This window comes from Agelaius tricolor, unplaced genomic scaffold, assembly GCF_023055355.1.
Source record: "Agelaius tricolor isolate 1412-34295 unplaced genomic scaffold, bAgeTri1.0.p SCAF_12, whole genome shotgun sequence".
NCBI classification, from domain to species: domain Eukaryota; kingdom Metazoa; phylum Chordata; class Aves; order Passeriformes; family Icteridae; genus Agelaius; species Agelaius tricolor.
The window spans coordinates 7,146,354-7,163,817 of NW_027269272.1; the positions used below are offsets into that span (position 1 = coordinate 7,146,354).

The 17,464-nt window shown below is 44.8% G+C and overlaps 1 protein-coding gene across 3 annotated transcripts in view; it reads right to left on the reverse strand.

Moving 5' to 3' along the window:
• Positions 1-547: 547 nt before the first annotated feature.
• STAG1 (STAG1 cohesin complex component) overlaps positions 548-17,464 on the reverse strand; it is a 154,470-nt gene continuing 137,553 nt past the window's right edge. For all 3 annotated transcript variants that reach the window (XM_071437372.1, XM_071437370.1, XM_071437371.1), the window contains exons 25-34: positions 16,791-16,930; positions 15,064-15,165; positions 13,243-13,391; positions 12,130-12,258; positions 8,578-8,783; positions 6,253-6,424; positions 5,066-5,176; positions 4,199-4,313; positions 2,855-2,935; positions 548-2,776 (exon numbers count right to left, since the gene is read on the reverse strand). In XM_071437372.1, the coding sequence (XP_071293473.1) occupies positions 2,753-2,776; positions 2,855-2,935; positions 4,199-4,313; positions 5,066-5,176; positions 6,253-6,424; positions 8,578-8,783; positions 12,130-12,258; positions 13,243-13,391; positions 15,064-15,165; positions 16,791-16,930 (1,229 nt within the window). In that variant the 3' untranslated portion in view covers positions 548-2,752. The remainder of the gene's footprint in view (positions 2,777-2,854; positions 2,936-4,198; positions 4,314-5,065; positions 5,177-6,252; positions 6,425-8,577; positions 8,784-12,129; positions 12,259-13,242; positions 13,392-15,063; positions 15,166-16,790; positions 16,931-17,464) is intronic.

Genomic DNA, 17,464 nt, shown 5'->3' on the forward strand with positions numbered 1-17,464 from the left:
CTTTCATGGGTTGGACAAAAATAGCACTTGCTCCCTGAGACAGGGGAGTAACATGGACATTTTGTTTCAGGAATCTGTGAAACTCCATTTAGCCCAGCTGGTTGTTAGAACTTTGAAGCCTTTCCCATGGCAGTTTCTTCCCACAGACTCCAGGTCACTTCAGACGTATAGGGCAGAAGAGAGAAAGTCTTCTCAAACCTTGTGGCATTTCAAGAAATCGTAAGTTTTAGCAGTGCAGCTCTTGCAGCTGGTGTGGGGCCTTCCCAGATTTACAGCAATCCCACATTCACCACCCCTCTACCCCCCCAACCAAACCACATGATGGTGGAGGGGAGAAAGAAGCCCAGAGAGGGTTTCCATCACTCTTGAGGCTGAGTGGGTAAGGGAGTGGGGTACAGGTCTGGTTGTGAAGCCTGGACTACATGAAAGCTACCTGTCAGTTTTGCCTTTAATAATTCCTTGAATTCCTACTGCTACATGGGATGACAAAATGTGATGGTCCAAACAAGCACTTAAAAGAAAACTATAGTGAAGAGGGTGCTCATCATACTCATGATTTTGAATAGTTTATTAAATGAAAGGTGAAGCATCAGTTTTAAATTGTACAAAAGGAAAAAAAACCTCATATTGTAAATGTACAATTTACAGAATTACTAGCAAAACCAATCAAGGAGACACTCATAATACAAAAACCTATTAACTGCAAACTGAACTGGAGACCCATTGCAGGTACCATGATAATAAATGTTTGTTATACAGTATTCTACAATGTTAAATTAGGAATCAGTTTTCCACACAGAGGACTGTGAAGCACAAGGTTTGTCTGAGACTCTGACTCAAAGTGGGCAGCATCTGTTGTGCCACCATGCTCACAGAGTGATCCTGGGACAGGTCCTGCAGCCATTCCTGCCCCCAGGCCGTGGGGGTGCACAGAGGGAGGTAACAGGGTTTATAAAGTTCCAGCTACTTCTTGGATTAATAGATCCCCAACCCACACTAAGGAATGGCTGAATTACCTGGTCAAACATTTTTGGCAACCGGGTGTGAGAACTGCACGTGTTGTGAGAGCCGAGCTCAGCTGGGTGAGTGCTGGGCTGGGTGAATTTGGGCTCTTTCCCTGCCCACGCTGGGCACTGAGGGGTTGGGCTGGTGTCCAGTAAGCTTGAAACAGAAAAAGCTCCGTGATTATTCTGCAGTTGCTAAAACCAAAGCACCTCTGAAACTGCTGTGCTCCAAGTGGGTCAGTCTGCTTTGTATCCCAACTGCTACTGAGTGCAGAAAGATGAAGCTTTTGGGGCCAATTGTTGGAGATCTGCAGCTGTGGAGGGCCAGCACTGCTGGTGCCAGGCCAGGCTGGGTAAGGAGCAGCTACTACATCGAGTCATAAAATCGAAGCATAATGAAATTCCAAATTATTGAAGACATTGAAAAATATCTTAGTACAATGAATTAGCTGAGAATGTTTTGGGGTTTTTTTGGAATTTTTTTTGATGTTTTTAGCTTTTTTGAAAAATCATATTTTTTTCCAAAGAATTACTCTCAATATGCACAGTTAACACTGAAAATGTAGCTGTAGTCCATTGTAAGCTTAAGAACTTCACCATCTAAGCACAAATTTCTATGCAGCACATACAGTACTTCTAACTGGCAAAATTAATTTACAAAAATAGCGGAAAAGGGTATTTACGGCATGGAAAGTAGACTCTGTTTTATGGTACAGTTAAAATTACTTTTAGTATGCTAAAGTGATCCTTTCCCCCACCCTTGAACTATTTTTTTTTAATAGGAAAGTTGCTGTTTATGTACCTTGTGTTGGCAGGCTTGAAGTAGGTAGTAAAAACAGCAAAGTGATTACTTGAGAACCATTTGTGTGTTTTACTGAGAATACTTTATTTGCTGGTATAAGTTGCTAAAAATGCACAGAGCAAGTACCAATAGAAAATTTACTGGTTTTGTGTCCCCATGTGCTATATAAAATGAATGTTACACAGCATCTGTTGGAAAAGTGGCTTCATGGACATCTCTTACTTTATGTCCCATTATAAATAAAAATAAATCTTCTCAAGAGTATAAAATCTGGGTTTATCATATCAGAATCTGAAATTTTTTGGCAGAGATGCACGTCATTAGAATTCTAACCTCTTCTCTGAGAGTGTTCTTCTCCATGCCTATGAGAGGACATAAGCGTACCATAATGTTAATCAAATCCAGTGTGTTCCAAAACACCTTTCCGTAGCCAGAACGACCTGCTTACAGCAGCCTTGCTAGTCAGTGGCTGATAGGCATAGGTTTAATAAAAATGGCTAGCTTTGAAAACATAAAAAGGCAAATGTTAAAACCGTTTTAAATTGTACAGCAGAAAAATAAAGTTAAAAAAGTTCTGTTTTCACTCAATGTTGTTTTCAGAAAACATATGTAGAACAGTGTTTATTTTGACAGCTGTCTTAACAATTTAAAACTTCCTCCTCATCCAGAAAAAAAAAAAAATCCGTATTAGGACAGTCAAGAACAGGGATACAAATGATTTTTTAGGTCAGCCCTTCTGAGGTGACTGGATTGGCCAACATTCCCGTGTGTCATTAAGAAGCTCCTCTTCTCTCCGTCACTACACCAAGGGGTTGACCTCAATCATTTGGTTAAAAATCAAACCGTATCACATCAAAAATGTGGTTTTCATACAAGCTATCACAGTATATAGGCCTCTAGCTCTAAACAATAGAGTTCCAAGTTTGTAAAAGGTCTTCGCCAGACTTCAGAACATGGGCATGCCAAATCCCTGCAAAGGGGAAAAGACAGCGGTTACTGGGGGTGGGACACGAGCGGGGTCACAGAAGCAGAAGGAGCCGGCCCTTACTGAATCGTCCTCGATGATCGCCGCCGAGTCGAAGAAGTCCGGCCGCAGCTCCGCGCGCTCGCGCCGGTTCCGCGACGGTGGCTGCAACACACGGGAGGGACTTGGAACAGCACGGGGCACACGGAGCCTGCCCGCCACAGCCCCTGTGCCTGCCCCCGCCTGCCCCCTGTGCCACAAAACCTCTGGGGCAAACACCTTATTGGAAGAATGGGGTGAAAGCTGATGGACTCGAATTCTAACTCTGTGCTCATAGTTAAAGACTTGCCCAAGGCTCTTGTGACTTAAGGATGTTTCTGTATTGGGATTCTAGGCCAGACTGCACAGAGACTCCCTCTTAACTCTCTTCATGCTTCAAGTTCATAGCGAAACTTGAGCTCTGACATGGTTAAAAATGGATTTACCAACAGAAAGGGTAGAGAACTTACTGAAATATTTCTGAGGCTTAAACCATTTGTGGCGTCCTTCCCCACGAGCACAAGAGTGTGAGCCTCACTGGTTTGATCAATTCCTTCCTTTCCTTGCATGTTACTTACTTGGTAATTACATGAGTGCTGGCAATAACCTCGGTATGCAGAAGCCTTTCCCAAGACACTGTAGCCCAGTCCTAATATAACCTAGGGCTTGTTGTTTAGATGTGAAAGGAGAAACAGGCATAAAAATGGTGAGGTGTGTAGAGCAAACTGCTCCTTTATCCCATTTTACAAGGGAGGAGTCATTCCAGAGGGGAGGCCAGTTAAAGCTGTAAGTGCTGCAAGGAACTTCTCCCAGCAGTCAGCACAGAACAGGAAGGGACTGAGGCTGCCATTGATGATGGGACCTGTTTGGGAGCAATTCCTGTTTAAGGAGCTCCCACCCACACACCAGTGCCTGTGCTCCATCTGGCTGTGACCTACTGAGACCTCGAGTAAGGATCCCCTGCCCAGCCCACCTCCTCAAAATCAAACTAACCAGGAAAGGGAAGGAGAGAGACCCCTTGGCCGTGCCCGTCTGACACATCGTGGATGCAATAAAGAGCCTTGTCAGCACAGCCTGGAACTCATAACCTGATCCTTGTGGCCTGACAAGTCTGAGGTGTGTGATGCTGCTGCTGCCAAAAGCTGCCCAAGAACACACTCTTGGGAAGAAGAAGCACTAAGCAATGCTCCTTGTGTGGCTCTGGAACAAACCCACTGGGCTCAAGCCTGCAGCTGGAGGCTCTGGGAAGTGCTCACATAATTTCCACTCTAACATTCAGACAACCGGAGGCCAGACTCAAAATTTTGGAAATTTTTGTTTACACTTCTAAAATTCCTTTTAAATTAGCTTTCAGCTGTTTTAAACTTGCCATTGATAAGATTTACTGACCAGATCAATGACCATTGTGTCCTCAAATTCTTCATTCATGTCTTCTAGCTGGCCTCGTGAGGACATCATTACATCTTCAAAGATGGGCTCAGCGTCATCTTCCATTAGACCTCGTCTGATTAAAGAGAGAGAGTCATTTCCAGGCAGAGAAACTTCCCAGCCCTGATCTTTGTTATTAAAAAGAATGCTCAAATCCTATCATTTAATGCTGATGCTGAGGGCAAAGCCAACTGACCCTCTGGAATACCAAACAGAGGAAAATCACACATAAACTCCCCTCCCCAAACCCTGGCCCAGGCTGAAGCAGCAAGTCCCACTGACAGCACTATGACCAGCAATTGAAGTGGTTACAGGGCAGTAACTCCTCTTGTGTTTGCCTGCCCTTTTACCAAGGAGGAATGATCCTTTGCCAGGATCACTGGTAAAGCCCTGGGACCCCAGCAGTGCCTTCAAGCCCAGTTCCAAAGGCTGTAAGGATTCCAGCCCCTGTGCTGAAGGACTCGGTGGGATCAGCACAGAGCATGTGGTGCCCCAGTGTTCACCCATGTGTGTTCTCTCCATGACTGCACAGGGGGACATCTTTGCAAAAAAGGATGGAGAGCACAGCCACAGGAACTGGCTCGTGGGCAGAGCTCACAGGGAATTACAGAACACACAAACCATGGAACTCTCTGAGGAATGGGGAGCTGCACCCTCACTGGGCCTGGTGTCTGGCCACAGTCAGAGAAGGGCAGTGCTGGGCTGGATCCATCCCAGCACTACAAACTGTCCCTCTGCCCTCACCACAAGGGTGAAATGGCACAGAAACCACTGGCCACAGCAGGAAAGGTAACATTTCACTGAGGGCAGCAGCCTGTGAGCACTTACACTGCGTGCCTTACGCCACTTCTGCCTTTCATGTAGTTCATTCCTGTCCTGTCCTTGCGATTGAGATCCTCCAGCTTCTGCTGGCCCAGCCACGAGATCTGCATCTGGGGACTGACACACAGGGAGTAAGTTAGAACCCACAGCAGTAACAGTTCTGAGCTGCCTGTTCTGGGGCTGTTTCTGTCTCCAAGTTCTGTGTCTGGCCATGCTCCAGATTAGGATAATTAAATCCCATCCACCACTGTACACATCTTCTGGATTCCCTTCCACAGTCTGTCTCCTCTCACTGTTTGTGCACAAAAAAATCAATTAACTGTTGCAAAAAAAGCAGGTATGGAAACACTGACATTGCTCCTTCATTAGAGGCAGGCACCTGGAGCAGGAGCACCTCTAAATAATAACACCTCTAAATTTTGTTATTATTCAATAGTACTTCACTGTGTCAGATGAGGCAAAATATGAGCAAGAATGGATCCAAATTAGTAACTGACAAAAATGTCACACAATGTGAAAAACAAATGATTTTTACACAAATACCCTGATCAACTTAAGGGCCAGTACCTCACCCATGTGCAAATACCTTCCAGGCTGCACTGCTGATGCCACCAGCAGCCTGTGACCCACAGGCAGCCTGTGCTCACCTGCTGCATCCTGGCAGCACCTGCTGCCAACACCCACTGGCAGAAAATAACCAATGTTTTCCCTGTAGATGGAGGGGATAAAATGGGAGCAAAGGGACAAAAAGAATATATCATTTAGGGCAATTACTTCAAATCAGGAATTACTACCTCAGCAGCTGGAAATTTAGAAAATATCAGTCAGAGTTATTTAAGGTGGAGAACCTTAACTCTGATATCAGGCAGGGAGAAAGGAGTACTTACAGGTCTTCCAAAGAAACAATTCCACCCAGCCTGAGACACAAGCACTAGGATGATTTGACCAGAATTGCATGGCTGTGCTATGGGAGAGTTTTAACATAAGGAATTTCTACTATTATTCCATTACAACATATTTTTCTGGGACCTGAGGACAATCCAAGTATTGCTGAGCTGTAGTGAAGGCATTTCCAGGTGGCTTTGCAAATCAACACTGCATCTCTGGAGCCACAGGCTAACAGTACCACTGTAAACCACAAGCAATTCCTTTGCCTGGCTGACTGTACCTGATGCTGACATTGCAAGACTTACTTGTGTAAAAAATCCTGTTCAGATCCCTGCTCCGACTCATGCTCCTGGATCTGCTCTCCCATTTGTCTGGTGTTCTCTCTCAGGACAGTGGAGGTGAGCTGAGGTGTCTGCAGTGTCCCTGGAGTATGGATGTTCTCATTCCTGTTCAGCCAGGAGCCTTCCAGGCTCTCATCTAGAGAGAGAGCACTGAAATCACTGCTCAGTTCTGACCACATGCAGGGCAGCATTCAAACAATTGTGCACTGAGGGATCACCTGGATAAATGCTTGGGATTGTAAGATTTTCAGTTCTAATCTTAGATTCTGTTATTTAAAGTATTACTAGCCTCTATTCCCAGCAATAACAACAATTTAAAGTGAACAAACACAAACCCCATTGCAAACAAAGTCATACTGCAGCACAGCCTCAGCTGCTGGGTATCCTGAACATAAACAAGCAAGGTAATTCCCAATTCCTGAGTTTACAATTGGAGACTGTTAATCTCATGCACCTACAGCAACCAAGATACAGTTATAAACACTAAGACAAGGTGGAGCACAAACCCCAAAATCTGGTACTCCAGATCTTTAGAACTGTCAGAACCACTGGAGTGGAGCAGGGAGGGGACACTTGGCAATAAAAATGAGATGAAGATGACTGATGGTCTAGCTGGGATCCTGTGCTTATGTTGGGAGGGGAACAAAGCAGAGAGGAGGGAAGAGGGAGGACTTGAGAATGGATCAGAGCAGGAAGCTTGCAGCCAGAGAAACACAGAAATGAATTCAGTTGCTGGAGTGAAAGACAGGAGATGACAACAGAGATGATGAGATCACAGATTTACTAGCAGGAAATGTGTGGTGAGAAAAGTAGATGGGGATCTCCATGGATCTGTTCACTCTTCCATTGTCTTTTATTACTCTTTAGGTATAAATGTTGTCTAAGAAGCTGCCTATTTATTGTCAATTTTACTTTTCAATCATTTTTATGTTAGGGATTTTTTTTTTAACCTATTGATTTCCTTAAGGCATCTTGAAGAAATGTCACAGAGCACATTTCCTCTCAGAAGCAACAGGGAATGTTCTCCAAGCCAGTCTGTGCTGGATCTAGGTGAGAAAGGAACCAGAGGGGATGGATATGGTTCTTTGATCCCACAGTAATTTCTGCAGTGACCTTTCTCCTGTTAGATCCTTTAGAGTGGAAATTAAAGAAACAAAAACAAAAAAAGGAGATTCTCAAATGGAAAGTGTTGGAAATCAATTCTCCCTTCTCCTGACCACTGAAAGAGGGTGACACAAAAGAGTATGAGATAAGGAAAGCCTAAAAACTGCATCTTAAGCCTGAGATTTGCCTTACTGGGAGACAAAGATGCTACTACACACCCCAGGGTAAAAAAAAAATAAGATATTGGTAAAATACAAGAGAATAGAATGAAACTGGCAGCAAGAGGAAAGAAAAAACCTCAGTGGCTGAATTCAGTGAAAATCTTGGTGTCCTGAAAGAAGAAAAACAGTGCCTGAAGAAAGGAGCCAGTATTTGATGTACCTACACTGGAGGCTGGCTGAGAAGGACCTGGTGAGAAGGACCTGGTGCAGGGGCTGCTCACCATGAGCTGCAGTGGACCTGGCTGTATGGGCAAACTTTTGAGGAATATTATGGGAAATTGCTGTATATTCAGGCAAATGGGCACTATATTCCTTACTGAGGGATTACTGTCATAGATACTGAACTTGGAAAAACCCCTGAAGTTTAAGATCTCACTCAGATCTACTGTATAGTGGAACAGCAAATTAGTATTCACAAAAGTCCACGCTACAGCACACAGACTGAGCAGGAACAGATGCAGCCTTGTAAGAAATTTGCTATCACAGCCAGATTCCTGATGAACACATCTGAGGTCCCAGAAAGAGTAAATGCAGACAACACTAGGTATCAGTAAGATTTTAAACAAATATGGTGTCTTTTTAGTGTTCCCAATGGCCATGCAACAACAGAGATCTGTTATCAGAATTTCTGCCTGGAATCTGCTCCAAATCCCTGAGAATTAACAACTTCCCAGAGGGAACCACAGGCAGAAATCCAGCAGTCCAGGAGTGAGAAAGAGCAGGTAACTCCACAAACACCAGCAGTTACAGCTTTTAACAGTTCTGATTGCCAATTTTGGTCAAGACAAACAAGAACAGGGGGCTGAGGTGGTATTTCCATTAAAGACGTGTCCAGGCCTGACAGAACCAGCAGAACAGATGCCTTGTTCTGCCACATCCAGAACATGTCAGGTATTTCTGCATCAACTGGTAGAGCCCCCTCTCCTGAGTGTCCAGCATGCCAAAGCCCTGTGCCCTCACAAACCTTCCACTCTCTTTTTGTGGAGGGGGGGTCGGCCCTTCTTGTTCCTCACGGAGGAGGCCTTGCTGCTGCTGCTGCCGCTGTTCACGGACATCCTGTCGTCCTCGCCGCCCGTCACCAGCGAGTTCCGGTACGAGATCAGCGGCAGCCACACGTCCTCTCTTCTCTCCATCATCTGCTCTGTCAGGAACTTCTCCAAGTAGGTGTGCCTGGAAAGGAAACACAGGGGCTACAGAGGGCAGCAATCTCCCCACAGACACCTGGATGTGGCCGCTGTGTCAGCAGCCAGGCTGCATCAGAGTCACTGCTGCAAGGATGCAGGATGTCCTTTGGCATCCTGGAACAAGAGAAATGGGTTCATCAAATGAAGGCATTTATTTTTCCATAAAAAATTTGAACACCTGCTCCACTGCCATGGAAAGTCCAGTGCACACATGTTAACTGAAAGGAGGAACCAACAACTCCCTCCTGTCTGGAGGGCATAGGAACTGTTTTTCCATTGATTATTTAATTATGGAATCAGAAGTAATCTCTAAAATGAACATGCAAATCTACAGAAATGTGATTCTAATGAGTTTGGCTGCAGAGCCAAACATTCAGAAGTTTGGTAAGAGAACTCAGGTACTTCAGCATCACTTCCTGCACCCCTCAGTCACAATTTCCTTTAACACCACCTTGCCAGGTTGCCAGCAGTGGGAGTCAACTCCACACATTCCACATGGAAAGGCAGAGGTTTCCTCTGTTAGCTCATGGCAGCTCGGAGTTGTTACCCAGCCCAGCTCCAGAACAGGCCCAGGAGCCACACTGCTCATGGGAGGGTGACATCACATCAGTTTTTTATTCAGTGAATGGCATAACTTTGTTCAAGAAACAGCAGGTTCCTGTCTACTCTTTTATTGAATATTGTCAATGCTTCCTCCTTCCCTTTTCCATGTGTGTAACTCCCAAACCTGGCAGCAATGGTAAAGTCTTAGTGTATTCTCTATTTTATGGTACCCAACTGTGCCACTCAAGTGATTCATGGCTTCAGAGAATCTACCTGCAGAAGAGTCTTGGAAAGTAAGAAGTTTTTCTACCTCCAGTTTGTATTTAGAGAACCAGATTGCATGTTTATGGCCAAATTGTGAAGGAGGAAAACGACACCACTTGGGAGCTCTTTACTGCCTGGATGCCAAACTCGAGACATCTTGTGCTCAGCATTTTGGGGGAGCTTCACACTGGCACTTCCTATCAACTCTGAGCTCAGTGGACTTCACCCATGTTGAGGCTCTACCTGACACCCACAAGTCAGTGTTCAGTCTCAGCCAACTGTGTCTTTGAGAGAAATAAATGGAAATAAGTGCCTCCAAGGACAATCTCCTCTGTTCTGTCCTACATTAGTTCCTCAGGATTTCCCTGCCTCTATCTGCCTTAATGGGTTTGTAACAGAGTGTTAGTACAAATTCTTTTTCTGCAGCTGTATGAGTCTGGCACCTTACATTAACAGTTTTATGTGAAATCCATAGATTTGAATAAATCCATAAATGGCTATCACCACTTCTGAAGGTTACTATAAAATGAGTAGCCAGATTAACAGGCTAGGGAAACTAAATTAAATCAGTGTGGCTGCATCACTCCCAAACTGGAAGCTTCTCCCTTTTCTAGGCCCAGAGGAAAAGGCCAGCAGCCCAGCAGAAGGAAGCAGAAGCCCAGTGGAATAGCAGTGTGTGCTGCAGCCTGTCAGGAAGGGTGTCCTGGACAGTGCCCTGACACCTGCAGGCCCTCAGGTGGATGATTTGGGGGTTGAGGCAGAGAAGCCAAGCTGGAGAACCTGGGCAGGCAGGCAGCCACGTGTTCCTGAGAGTGTGAGGGCTCCAGAGCACTTCTGGCTGCAGCCAAGAGTCCTTTGCTGAGGCTGGGGAGGGCCTCTGGGTAGGGAGGGAGGGAAGTGATGCTGAACATGAGACTTCTCCAGCAGATGGTGGTCATGGACCTTCCTGCACACAGGCAGCCCCTGTGGTGGGGGAGAGGTCCCTATGGATTGGAGGAGAAAAGGGAAATTCAGCATCTCCCTCCTGTCCTGTCAGTGGAGCACTCTGGGCAGGAGTGGAGCCACCACATGGAATCCTTACATGTCAGCAAATTGTGCTGACCCTTCTCATGGTCACCACAGCCCGTGGGGTCTGGGGCAGGGCTGAACTCATCCAACACAGCAGGCTGGCACAGATCAGGACCTATTTCTTTTCATGATCATCAGATTCAGCTGAGGTCAATAGCTCAGGTATAGATATTCCACCACAACAATCCTTATACTCCTGCAGGAGCAGCCACTGGTTGTGCATGTGGGCAGGGGAACCTTTGAGAAAGAATTTAAATGGCAACATGGAAGGTGAAGGAACAGAATATCTCAAAGAACTGAATTTCACTCAAAGCTCAGGTTAACAGAAGCTGTCAGGGGCAGCATGATGTAACTTTAAATGTCAGACACTGGAAACTTGTGGAAGGGATGACTCTGCTGAAAGGCTACACTTCACTAAATTCAACAGGAAACAGGCCAGTGGCACTTAGACCAGCACGTGGAGAACCTACAGCTCAGCTAAGAAGACAAGCCATAAAATCCTTTTATCCTTAAGTCCTGTCCTGAGGAAGAGGATAGAGGCTGACGAGATTCCAGGATATAACAATGGAGATGCACAAATGGAGTGCCAAGCCAGCCTAACTGGATCATCCCATTCCCTAGCTCCTTTAACTGTTTGTCCTACAGTGTTCACTGACTTGAGAAATTATTGATACAACCAAAAAGTGAAATTGTTTCAAGTGTGTACACATTAAAAATTATACAAAGTTAACCAAGCTGCATTTCTTACTGCACAGATGAAGCTGTAATGTTCACAGCTGTTAACCCTAATAGGAAAGTCCTTTAAAAGAAATGTCTTCACAGAAAAACATCTGTCAAACCTTCACAGCAAGGTCTGACAGAAAGAGTCAGTTGAGGCCATTCCAGCTGATTTTTGACTAACACTCAGTGGGGTCACAGAACTGACTTGAAAGGCACCTATAACCATAAATCAACAGATCTGGCAACTGCACTTCTAAACTGGTCATAAAGTTATTCAGTGAATTTAGTTCCACACTGGGCACATAGTGCTTGGCTGATGTTTCACTGGAGTCCTTCCAATATATTAAAAGAAACAACAAATATAGGTTTACAATTTCTGTAAATAAAGACAGAAATGTGTTTCTGCAGTGGTGACAACCTGTAAATTCCCTGCACTGCTAATGTGTAATTTCTTTTCTTCTAGCAAAAAAAAGGACTTTTTATTTTCAATATCCCATGAGAAATTTTAAATAACATTGTTTTGGGAGGTCTCAAACTCATCTCATTAGCGGGTCTGATTTTTCTTTTCCCATTTAGTTTTATTACTTTAAAACACAAAAAGATGAGTAAGTATGTATGTGAAATGTCTCAGGGACTTTCTGCAGCCTGGTTAGATTGTAGAGACCTCAAAGGAAAGAGCTGGAATCCACAGTGCAGGGATTAACAGAGCCCAGGGAAGAAAACACAGCATTACTTACACAGTCTTTTTGTCCTGTCGCAGGAGTTTGGAAGAAAATTCACTGAGCACTTCCAGGAAAGCAAGGTTAGGAGGTGGATAGTCTTGTCCTTTCTGATTCTGGTATTTGAAGGCAAACTCTATGCCATCTCTACAGTATAGAAATATTAACATGTTCAGACATTTGCAACAAAAACACCAAAAAAACCCCAAAACCCAAAAAAGCAGAAAAAAAAGCCCAACCCAACACTCAAACAAGTTGCCCTAAATCTGAGACTGTTTGAATCCTCAGGTCCCATCACAATGTAATTCCCCATTAGCAGCAAGCAGCAGCTTTTGGACCAAGGGGAATGCAGAGCTCCCTGTGGATTTGTGAGACACCCTCAGATAAGCACGTGGCCAGTCCCTGTAAGAGGGAACGTGCCCAGTGAGGGAACTGGGCAGAGCAGCCCAGGGCAGGAGCTCCATGGAATGTGTCAGATCAAAGAGGAGCCAACCTGTGCAGCCAGAGCAGAGACCTGAGTGCCCAGAGCAGGGACACATTTGGTTCTGCTCTGTCACCTGTGACACTGTCCCTTCCCTCAGCCAGCAAGGCACAGGTGTCCCTGACTCCTGCCTGCCTGAGGACAGTGCCTGGTGCTCCTGACCTGGTGCTGATCTCGGTCTCAAGGACTGAGTCTCTGAGACACCAAACCTTAGCATTTGAACTTTTTTATGGCATGACAAAGTCATAATTTAAATTTAGCAGAACCTTTCCATGCTCTTCTATGCAGCAGTTGCATAAAAATTTTCAGTCCACATTAAAAGACTTCCAAAATATTTTCAGAGAATCTTTTCATAACAGCCCTTGGTTCCTCCAGAATCCACAGTGGTGTGGAACAAAGAACCATCCTCAGTTGTTACACATAACCCACCAGAGATAAACATAACCATGCCAATTAATTTCAATAAATAATTATGTAGCAGCTAGTTTGTTTCCTTTCTACCTACATACATGTAGACCCCTCCAATTAAGCAGAAAAAAATATATAATTATTCCATTGCCTGCTGAGATTATGTATCCTGAGAAAGGAATGCTGAACAAGAGTTTTAATCTGAAGTAGTGTAAAAATCTAGTTTATTTACCACCACTCACTTGTGTAGTGTGGCCACAGCTTCCCTTGTCTTGATCTGATCCAAGCCAAAAGTGAGGGCAAACCGCCGGGCCAGCTCCTTAATGCCACTGACGTGGGCAGATGTCCTGTCCAGGTTGGGACCTTGCTCCTGAACAAGCTCATTGAACAGCTGCAGAGAGAGTTCAGAGGTTGACACCTGTGAGCTGGGAAACTCTTTTATTGAGAAAGACTTGGGTTCTAAACCTGCTCCATCTGAGAATGGCCTTTGTGATGACTGAGACATAACGGAGTCCCTGTCACCTGCCAGATTTTCTTCTGTCCCTCTGCTGTTTGCCAGCTGTCCCCCATCTTGTACTTGTGTGGAGTCATTTTGGTGGAATTCTGCACCCACCCTCCCTGAATTCCATCCATCATTCTCCCAACTCATCAAGAAGGTCCTGCATTCTCGTGCTGTTCCCTTAAGCACCTCCATCACCCATCAGATCTGGTGGTGCTCTGAATTTGGGGACCCAAACTGCAGCTCCTCCACTGTAACCTCAGTGCCTCTTTGCCCAGCACTGCTGCCTCCAAGGTCTCCCAGCACGGTATTGAAGTGCTTGATGCTTTTCCAGCCAGTTCCACCTCTCCTGGCACTGCCATTTACACCCCATCTCTCACTGGATGCTGAGAGCAGTGCCAGTGAGGATATTAATCCAGTGCCAGTGAGGATATTAATCCAGTGCCAGTGAGGATATTAATCCAGTGCCAGTGAGGATATTAAACCAGTGCCAGTGAGGATATTAAACCAGTGCCAGTGAGGATATTAATCCAGTGCCAGTGAGGATATTAAATCAGTGCCAGTGAGGATATTAAACCAGTGCCAGTGAGGATATTAAACCAGTGCCAGTGAGGATATTAAATCAGGCTCCATTACAGCCACTGTTTCTCTCATCTCCACAAGCCCTGTTACCATGTAATTAATGACAGCAGCTTAATTGGACAGGATTCCTTCTTGACAAATCCACACTGGTTGCTACCTGTCGCTGAGGCACTTGCAAAGAGCTCCTCTCACTGCTTTTTTCATGGAATTTTGTCAGCCTGACTGATCTGTGGCAGCTGCTTCCTCCTCTCCAAGTTTTACAGACATGGGCTGCTTTGACACTCCCTGATTCTTCTGGAAGTACATCTGTTTTTCTCAGGTTTGCACAGATCTCTCTCAGCTTCCAGATTGCTACAGCAAATCCCTCAGGAAGGGATTTTGGGAGGTCCAGCTCATTTGAAAGCATCTAATTAGCAGAAGTAATTTCTCTGTGCAATGGCTATAGCTGGTACTTCAAGGGCCTAAGTGGTATTTAGTGCACTTTGTGCTGTTGCTTGATAGATTTCATCACCAGGCAGTAATTTATGGGTGATGTAAAGAGAATTTTTCTGGGAAAAAACATGTCTAACAGTATTGGAAGACTTAATTAGCTTGAAATTTGAAAAATTCATCAATATTTAGACAAAGTATAAGGAAGATGCATTACTTCAGCAAATGCTAAGAAGAAAAAGCCATCCTAATTCTTCTTGTTGACTCAGGATCAATAAAAAATGCCATGAATCAGCTTGGACCAAACTGCCTCCAAGGCTCTTCTGTCCCTCCCTTCCATTTTTACCTGCCCAAGCTTTGCCAGTGTGGGCCTATGGAGACAGAGATTACTGAGACACAGGGGCAGTGCCAGCCTGAACTGGGCAGCAGGAAAATGAAGAAAATGTCCTAAGGAAGTGCAGCATTTCTGCTTCCCTGTAAAGTGTATCAGAGGAAATCCTGGCCAGGGCTTTTTGCAATGAGGCATTTCTAACCAAAAAATCAATGCTCTTACCTGTTGCAAACTGAGAATGAGTGTCTTTGCACACTGGATTTTATCAATTTGCCTGGTTTTGCTCAGGGTTTCCTTAATGATATCTCCGTAGTCATTGTAGTACTAAGAACAAATGGGAAAAAAAATCAAAACCTTTAAATCAAATTTCTTATGCAATTTCTTACAGATTTCCCAAGAGAAAGATTACTTGTAATTCTTGATTTGAAAAGGCAGCAGTTGCTCAAATCCAGATTTTTGGTGTGAGCAGGGGCAACGTTTCAGTATCAAAATTTAAACCAAACCCTGTGATAAGGTAGGGAACTTCTGTGCTTATTATTTTTTGTAACAAACATGTTGAAAACCAAACAAAAGAGCATTTCCTGCCCCAAACTAAGCACTTGATGAAGGTGACCCATGGCTGCCAATTCCAAGCAACAGCATGACATTGATCCAACACCCCTAAGAAGCAGGTGTGAACAGACACCAGCACAGAGGTGTGTGCTCCTTGTACACTGGGGGGAAAGGAATTCACTAAAGCCAAAAAGTGGAGTAAGGAATGATTCAGCATGGAGTGCTGTTTCTCTTTCTGTTAACAGAAAGGTTGCTGAAAGCCACAGTGGTGCTGCCCATCTGGGTAGAAGAGCTGTATTATCATTACAAATTCCAAGTTGAGATAAATTTTTTGTCCAACAGTATTCTTTCAGCCTCACTGATGTTTCTACATTTGCAGTCACTTATTTTCATTCCCTCTACAATACTGCTTTTGCCTTCTTTGGTACTAATTTAAATTAAATTTCTCTCCCTCTCCCCCAGTCTTAAGAAAAGGAGGGGTGTGGGGAGAGGAGAAGCCCAACCTAGAGCAGCAGGGAGGGAACTCACCTGGATGGTGACAGCTTCAGTTTCCAACTCCCACTCTGGCAAACAACCCCTAAGCAAGACTAACCCTGACTGATGGCTACCGTGTGTCCTGGGAACTTTACTGTGCTGTGTGTGCCTGATGAACAGGAGAATTTCAAGTTAAACCCTTTATGTTTCACATCAACATCTCAAACAGTGTCTAGAATAAAGGATCTGCTGGATTGTCACCTCTGTGATGACAATCCCCTGCAGGGACAGGGGGGACAGGACCTGAGGGGTCAGTGGCAGGACTGATGTGCCTGTTCTGGCAGGTGAACCCCACGTACAGGGGCAGCAGGAGCTCAGGTCCTTCTAACCCCCACTGGGCCCTAAAAGCTCTGTGGAAGCAGCCAAAGCTGAGAAAACACTCAGTCACCACAGACCCACTTACAGCACAACCACACAGAGCTTTTTGTTCCTGCTGTCCTGTTTAAAGCAATCTCCTCTGACAAGAACCCTGCTGCCTCAGGGCAAGCACCAAGCCCGGGACACTGACAGTGGAACATGGCATGGAACAGGCAAAACTTCCTGGAGATTCTAGAGATGGATCTGAGGAGCAGGGGAAGAAACTCTCTGTAGAGTGGAGCCTCTCTGGAAATGCTCAGCACCTCAGGGGCAGCTTTAGGTGCTGCCCTAAACAAAGCACATGTGCTCCAAGGAGGGGGAGGTCAGAGCTCGCTGCTGCTCAGTGCCAGGTGTTGTGTAGAAAGGAGAAAGTACCACACAGGATCAAATAAAGCTGAAAAAGCTTTCAGGAGTGTTTGGGCTGTAACACATCCCTGGCAGGGCTGGCAGAAGCCCTAACACTGCAGACTGGGCTCAGTCAGGACAGGAGGATGCAGGGCCTGTACCTTCATATAGTGTTTGAAGATATCTGCTGCTGCATGCATGTCCACAATGTCATAAATTATCAGCTTGCTAAAGGCAGCCAGAAGGTTTCTTCTCTTATGTAAAGCTTCTATTTTGTTGGCTTCATCTTCTTCATCTCCCTCTGAAAGCATCATCAGAATCTTTGTAAGTAACTGTTAAGTTCTAAAACAACATTATCAAAGGGGAGCTTTTAGAAAAAAATCAATTCTTGAAGCAAGAAGGATTGTTGGAGAAGAAGCTAAAATGAAAGGTGCTAAGTCTTGAGTCCTGCCTACTTGGAAACTTCCAGGGAAGTTTAGGAACATGACACACCACTGACCAAGGCTGTTCTCCATAATCCTGAGGAGATCCTGGATATAGTCCACATCAAAATGAGTCATTTATTTCCTATAGCCTGTGAAAGGCCACAGTGAACTCTAGCGAATGCTCTTGCTTAACTTCTCAAACACAGGACATTCACAGAGGCTCCATTAATATGACCAAGCTATAAATATTTAACAAAAGAAAAATCAGAAGCACCAGTACTTCTGCATGCCTTAGATTTTCAGATGTGAAATCAATGCTCTGAACAACAGGAAGTAAAATCCAGTTGTAAGAAGCATTAACATTGAATGCAATGCCATAAATATTAAGTTCCTATGCAATAGGGACTTAA